The following is a 7,862-nucleotide window of genomic DNA, read 5'->3' as shown; positions in this document are numbered from 1 at the left end:
AGAGAGAGAGAGAGAGAGAGAGAGAGAGAGATGCACACACAGAACCGCTGGAAAAAGATTAGACTGTCCTTTGTTTGTTAGGCTGGTTACATAAACCTCCATTGCTTTGCTGGTTTTCACTACCACTATTTCTAGCCTACTATATGGAAAGGGTTCAAAAGACAAATGAAAGCAAACATTAAAATTAAAGACTATAAAAAAAATTTCATTTTAAGAGGCTCAAGGGGGAAATAGGGAATAGATGAAAGTGAGGTATAAGAGGTTGATGAAACTGATGATGATGTCAATGCTGGTGACACAGAGTAAGTCATACTTCTTGCTGTACTGCATCATCAGTAAATCTAACGAGCATGTAATTAGGGTCTTAGTATACATGTAGCTACCTACCCCTCTGTGAATTCAGCAGCACAAGTTAACTGTTGTGACAGTCACCTTATCGGTCATCTTACCAGCTAACATCAGACACGTATTTCACGAACTGTACATGCAGGAAAAACACCTAAAAAGGCCAGGAACCTTTCTAGACAGCAGTGTGGTAGAACATGTTGGTTTGGAAGGGCGGTACTCTCTTCACCACAGTTCCTCCCTTCCCCCTCTCCCACAAAGATGCACATCAAGCATCTCTCGGAACTGTCACACACACACACACACATACACACACACATCAAACTGTTCTGAAATACTTTCATTTTCCTACTGTTATCACCATGATGAATTAATATCTCCATGGCTTTTGCTACACAAGGTATTGGATGCTGAACGGTTGGCAAACACAGCCTCTCTCTGATCCTGACAATGAGAGTTCATCAGCAGTGCCTCGCAAATGGGTCTTTGAGCTCAACGACACACATTCACACTCACTCATATACACACAATCACAGAGCCCACCCCCACCCCCTCCCCTACACACACTCACACACACACACACAGTCTCATACCCATTTCTCCATCCTGTTACCTGAGCCCATGGCCAGGCTTAAGGGATTAGCATACTAAGAAAGTGTGAATTCTGAGTGACAGAGGGATGGAAGATGTGAGTGATATCAGGTTCAGGCTCAGAATTCAAAGATGCAAACTGTGCCTTTTATTTAATCACATATTCTGAAAACTGACAGACAGCTCCTTTAACATACACTCATGCAAGAATTGTCAGAGATAAGGTTTATAATAAGGTTACATTCTCAACGTATTGGGTCTGAGGGAGAATCATTACCGAAAGAAGAATAGCAGAGAGTATATTGTCAGATTTTTTTTTATCCGAATTTGGCAGGAGTGAGGTATGAGAACTGGCCAATCGCCATCCTCATGTCCATTGCTTAGAAGTAACACGCAAATACTTCACATAACTTTCATGCACCTACTGAAACGACGGGTGTACAGTCCATTTAACGCACATAAAAGGTTCCAGGGGGGTAAGCTTCTTCGGGAAAGGCGCTGCACTTCTGCGCGGGAAGATTGAAGTAGACAGTGCCACTCGGTCTCGTCCTTTGAAAGCGCGTATGAAAACACGGCAGTCTCACTTGAGGGGTTTTCACGCCATTGCAAACAGATATTGATCTCAGAGTCACTGGCGTAGTCAAGCGCTGCGTACCACCAGTGCTAACGTCAGAGTCAACTGCATCCAAGCAAACAGGAGAAGAGCTGTCACAAAGTTTATGGGTCATAGTGAATTATTATAACATTTGTAAAGACGATATCTAATTTTTTTGTGTAATCATGTTGCTGGTGATTCATGTCTGTGCAGGATTGACTAAGGTCAGTTTTACAACATAATCGCTTAAACTTGCTCGATATTTGAAAAATAAACTTGTTCAATAGTTTACTCAAAATACCCCCAAAATGTGACATGTTTTCAAACTTTACAATCGCTATCTGACGCACAAACAGGAAAGTGTATTTTAGGAAAGCAGATGCTACCTGTTGCTTTACAGCGCATTGCGCACACGTGCCCGCCCGAGAGAACTCCGCCTGTGGGAGGTGCATGGGGGTCAGGGTTGTTTAAAATCAGACAGACCTCTGCACAATCCAACAATACACAGCACAGCCTGTGTGTCAGTTGCAAGGTGAAAGGGACTACTATCTGAAATCTCACCATGTCTTATTACGAGGTAAATTGGAATTTAGGGGTGCTTACTTTGCATGCATGTGTCATGTATTTACGCGCTTATATATATATATTTATGGTTATGTTTTGAATATGTGTTATAAACGGTTCATGTTTTAACACTTTTGTCTTTTTGCAGCATATTGTATTATCAGACGAATTTCTTGAAGATAACAGCTCCGAGTCTGGATCTGGGGACTTTGGACTGGAATATATGGAAGCCTGTGACCGAGCTGTCAGCCATGAATTCAGTCGGATCTTCCTTCCCACCGTGTACGCAATCATTTTTGTGCTCGGGGTCATCGGTAACGGTCTTGTGGTGATAGTGATGGGCTATCAGAGGAAGTCCAGAACTATGACTGACAAATACCGCCTTCATTTGTCTGTAGCTGACTTGCTCTTCGTACTGTCACTGCCCTTCTGGGCCGTGGATGCAGTCAGCGACTGGTACTTCGGTGGCTTCATGTGTGTAGCTGTGCACATGATCTACTCTGTGAACCTGTACAGCAGCGTGCTCATTCTCGCTTTCATCAGCCTGGACCGCTACCTCGCCGTGGTGAGGGCCACAAACAGCCAGGGGCCAAGAAAGCTACTGGCGGAGCGCGTCATCTATGTAGGCGTGTGGCTCCCGGCCATACTACTCACCGTGCCGGACCTGGTGTTCGCCAAGGCGGAGGACATCACCGTCAGGACTGTTTGCGAGCGGGTCTACCCTGATCCGACGAAAGTCTGGCGCGCAGTGTTCCAGTTCCAGCACATTGTGGTGGGATTCGTTCTGCCGGGACTAGTAATCCTCATCTGCTACTGCATCATTATCTCCAAGCTGGCACGCGGCACCAAGGGCACCCAGAAGAAGAAGGCGCTGAAGACCACAGTGGTGCTGATCGTCTGCTTCTTTAGCTGCTGGCTGCCGTATTGCGCGGGCATCCTGGTGGACACGCTATTGACCCTGGAAGTTATCCCCCACAGCTGCGAGTTGGAGCAAGGCCTGGAGAAGTGGATCTTCGTCACGGAGGCGCTGGCGTATTTCCACTGCTGCCTCAACCCGATTCTGTACGCCTTCCTCGGGGTGAAGTTCAAGAAATCTGCCCGCAGTGCCTTGTCTCCCAGCCGTGGCTCCAGCTTGAAAATTCTCCCCAAGAAACGCGGTGGGATGTCCTCCGTGTCCACGGAGTCTGAGTCTTCCAGCTTTCAATCTAGTTAACGCATCCACGTTTCATCAAGAACTTTGCCACTGTAAATATTCCTTATCCATTCCCCTGGACATTGGACAACGCTGAGCTCTGTAATACATCAAAATGTAAAGGAGCTTTGACAGAGTGTATTTGGGCTGAGCCCTGAGGCCATTGAGTGGTCTTCTAAAGCTATGTAAATATGAGTCCAGTGTCAGTATTGAGTCGACAAACAAATATTGCTAACTGTACATTGAAAGGTCTGAATTCAGGGATTTTTTTTAATAATCAGAACTGCCTGCATACTGCAATGTATTTCACTGTCCCCATACATTTTAATTGTTTATTTCTCCCTGTTGGCACTTATGGAATGCCATGCTCTTATTTATGACATGAATGGACTGAGTGCTTGATGTCTAAATTGTTTCAAAATAGCTGCTTTAACGCAGATCATTTGTAATAAACTGTTCGAAATGTGAAATCTTGGCTGATTCTTGAGAATTTCCTTAAAAAATATAATACCTAACCTTTTCTCTCTCTCTCTCTCACTCACTACCACACACACACACACACACACACACACACACACACACACACACACACACACACATACATACATGCCCAAAATGCATATATCAAACAATCAAAGTATACAATTTTATTCTAAAAAATAAATCACTCCAAGTACAAGATACTTTCGCTTTGTGAAGTGTCTCTGTCTCAGGAGAACATTGCAAAGGTTGAGTGGAGTTGGTGGATTTGCACCACTGACTTCTGTGTCACTTTCAGGCCACCTGTGTCACTGATGTCATTTATTGTAGACTATTATTAGAGACACCAAAGCAAAATGTGGAAACCAAAAGGGTATCCCCAAACACTACGTCCACTCTCTGACTCATGGACATCTGATCAAAACATCTCTCCACCCAGAGTTCACGTTAATTTCCCCAAATGCAAAATTATTCACTCAACCGTTATATTAAAAAGCCCACACAGTTTTAATGCATGGGTGGTAGTCACAAGTTTTCATTAACACATCAATACCTTTCGTTGGAATTCAGTTTGGGGAACTGGGTTTTTTCTTGTATTTCTTTCTTTGATTCTTTGTAATTCCCCTTTATTTCCAACTGTCTTAGAGCATTGATTAATGAAAGGAAGTGTGCATGTAACTCTGACAACTTTGACTTCATAAACGGTACATTTGTACATTTGTTTTGCAGGGGTCGCCATGGCAACAAAATAACAAGCGAGTATGAAGATCCGTTCTAGTTGACATTTCACTCAGACAGTCACGCAGTGAATCATTATTGCTGTGGTGTTACATGTAAGGTGCCACATTATACTTTCATTTTATATACAGCCAGAGAAAAACGATTCTTGTTTGGAGAGAGTGGGCAAGCTGATGGATGTTGTGTAGGCAGGCTCCAGTTCTGCTTTGTGTTTTTGAGGCAAGTTGAAAGAAAGCCTTCTAGCCTCACCATGTGCACAGTGAGTGTTGATCTTACAAACTACTTCTATAAAATGAACAGATATGCAGTTAAAAAAATCAGCACCAAAGAAAAAAAAGTCATGAGAGAGAAGGATACAGGGAGCCTAACACACACACACACACACACACACACACACACACACTCACACACACACACACACACACACAGACACACAGACACACAGACACACTTACCCATGTATTATACATTTTTAACTATGCATGCATTAGGGCCCAGGAGAGGAGCACAGAGAGCTGCTAGGGAGCTGGGGGATAATGAGCTGTGATAGGGGGCATGTGTGAGGGCTGTGATTAGCATGTCTTTGGGTGCTAAGTGCCCTCTCAGGTGCGAGGTCTCCGGAGAGCTGTTAGGGGGACAAAGTGGTCCACGGGCTGTCTTTATGTCCTTTAATGGAGCCCCGCTTTTCTTTTCTCTCTTTTTTTCTTCTTTTTTGTTTCTCATGCGTTCCCCTCTCCTGTGGCCTCTCCTTTCTCTCCTATTCTGTTTCCTGTGTCTTTTCTTTTTGATCACCTCCTGACCTCATGGCTTTTCTTTTTCTCTCTCGCTCTGTTCATTCCATATGCCACACTTTTCTTTCTCTGTCTCTCTCCCTCTCAGTCTCTCTCTCCCTCTCTCTTCTGATCACCTTCTGTCAGTCTCTCAAATTGTTCTTCTCGTTCATGCGTTACCACAACCACTCTCCCTCTCTTCTGTTCACCTTCTGTCATTCTCTCAAATTGCTCTTCTTGTTCATGCGCTACCACTCACTCACTCTCTCGCTCTCTCTCTCTGTCTCCCAAATTGTTCATCTTGACTATGCTCTGTCTCTCTTAATCCCTCTCTCCCGCTCTCCCTCTTTCTCTCTCTCCCTCTGTCTTCCACTGTCACAAATGGTGATCCTGTGGTGCTGCCGGTGCCTCCATGTGTTTTTCCACTCTGCGCTCTGAGGCAGGGGGTTAGAGGCTAAAGCTATTGACAGCCCCAAGAGCAGGAAGCCCCTCATGTCTGGACCATTAGCGGCCAGTCAGAGTTCCTGCTGTTCTGACCCCTGAGGAGTCTACAGCGTCCGCGCGCACACACACGCGCACGCACACACACACACACACACACACACACACACACACACACACACACACACACACACACACACACACACACACACACACACACAACGCATGCATGCACACACACACACTCTGAAAAAATTGGTGCATGTTTGCAAACATGCTGTAAATGAAAAAAATACAAAGAGGTACTGTCACATATACATGCATACAAAGAATCAAGCACACACACACACACACACACACACACACACACACAAACTTACCTCCTGACACCAAAACGCCACCCTGACCCCAACACAGCAGAAGGAAACCCCTTGACCCCAAACGCTTTACCCAACAGGCTGGAAGATCAACAATGTGAAGATCATTTACAGATGGCATGTACAGAAGCAGAAAACCCTTATGAGCAAGAAAATTAACAAGATTAACAACAACAACAACAACAACGACAACAACAACACAGTCAAACAGCAAGATATGCAAGAGCACCCAAGCTCAAACCAATGCCGTGCTAACACAGAGTTTTATGTCGGGGCGTTAGCGCCTGTGTTATTTTAAGGGAAGAGGCTGTTAGGTCTAGAGTTTCCTGATTCCAGGCCCACTGGGACTGTAAAAGCTGTGAAAGCACTCAACGCTGCTGCTGGGGGTCCAAACATTAGGGCCATGTAACAAAAACATGCCCTATTCATTATGGATGTCCAAGTGCCCTTATGGAAGGAGGGCAAAGTGTTCGTTCTCTGTGAAAAGAGACACAATAAAGTACAAAAAAATTGCTTGGTTTTGTAGAGACTTTCTTGTTGGTTATTAGAGGTTCATTCAAAGTGTGTTAAAGTTTATTTGCCTGAAGGGGAGAGTTGTTTTGCTGTACATGTTTAGAAGGTGTGTGTGTGTGTGTGTGTGTGTGTGAGAGAGAGAGAGTGTGTTTATCTGGGGGTGTGTGGCAGTGAGACCTTTTTGGGAGTGATTAATGGGAGCCCATGGCAAAAGTTTTGAAAGTGGCAGTTTTATTGCCAGGATAATGTGCCTGTTTGGTTGCAGACTGACTAGGCCATTTGGTCTGGGGATGGATCCATGCAGTTCAGAGGTGAATCTGCTGTAAACCCATCAGAAACCTACACACACACAGACACACACACACACACACACACACACACACGCTCATGCCGATCCTCCCTCAAAAAAGCTGTTTTTAACATAATAAGCCAAACATTAAGAGAGAAGGAGAGAGAGAGAGAGAGAGCGAGAGAGAGAGTCAGACAGACAGAGAGAGGGAGGGACAGAGTAAGAGAGGATTTTTATCTTCTCGGATAAAGAAGTCACACCCCTCCTATTTGTCTTGGCGTGGGATCTGATGCCTGCTCCCCCAGCGGACCAGCACAGTGATTAGGTTTGATTAGCGCCAGTTTTGTGTGGCGGATCAAACGAACCGGCTGCCTAACTGGCGGTAAGATCTGAGTCTGGGAGTCGCAGTACTGGAAACGGAGCCCTCCAAATCCCTATCGCTGTAACCCGCTCTGCACACCCCACCCCACCCCACCCCTACACCCAGTGGACCACTGACAGGTATCAGGGGTGGGGTGGGGTGCGTTGGGGTGGGGTGGGGTGGGCGGAGCGGAGCGGCAGTGGGGTGAGAGGGGAACTCAATCTGGCGGTGTGGATTTCAGGGAGTGGGGCAGCTGCGCGCTTTAAAAGGGGAGTATGAATGATGGGATTAAAAAGACAGGACTGAGTGTTGAGAGGTGTGTGTGTGTGTGTGTGTGTGTGTGTGTGTGTGTGTGTACACATGCATTTGTGCGTTTGTTTGTGTGCATGTGTATGTGAGTGTCTGTAAGCCTGTGTGTGTGTGTGTGTGTGTGTGTGTGTGTGTGTGTACACATGCATTGGTGCGTTTGTTTGTGTGCATGTGTATGTGAGTGTCTGTAAGTCTGTGCTTGTGTGTGTGTGTGTGTACACATGCATTGGTGCGTTTGTTTGTGTGCATGTGTATGTGAGTGTCTGCAAGTCTGTGCCTGTGTGTGTGTGTGTGTGT

General features: G+C 45.5%; 1 protein-coding gene across 1 annotated transcript; it reads left to right on the top strand.

Moving 5' to 3' along the window:
• The first annotated feature begins 2,033 nt into the window (after positions 1 to 2,033).
• cxcr4a (chemokine (C-X-C motif) receptor 4a) lies at positions 2,034 to 3,757 on the top strand. The gene is made up of 2 exons (XM_012841360.2): positions 2,034 to 2,108; positions 2,244 to 3,757. The coding sequence occupies exons 1-2, from the start codon at positions 2,094 to 2,096 to the stop codon at positions 3,306 to 3,308; spliced, it is 1,080 nt and encodes a 359-aa protein (XP_012696814.1). The 5' UTR covers positions 2,034 to 2,093; the 3' UTR covers positions 3,309 to 3,757.
• The last annotated feature ends 4,105 nt before the right edge of the window (positions 3,758 to 7,862 follow it).

Source organism: Clupea harengus, chromosome 16, assembly GCF_900700415.2.
Source record: "Clupea harengus chromosome 16, Ch_v2.0.2, whole genome shotgun sequence".
NCBI lineage: Eukaryota > Metazoa > Chordata > Actinopteri > Clupeiformes > Clupeidae > Clupea > Clupea harengus.
The sequence above is the reverse complement of the archived record's forward strand: the minus strand, read 5'-3'. Positions and strand labels throughout refer to the sequence as shown.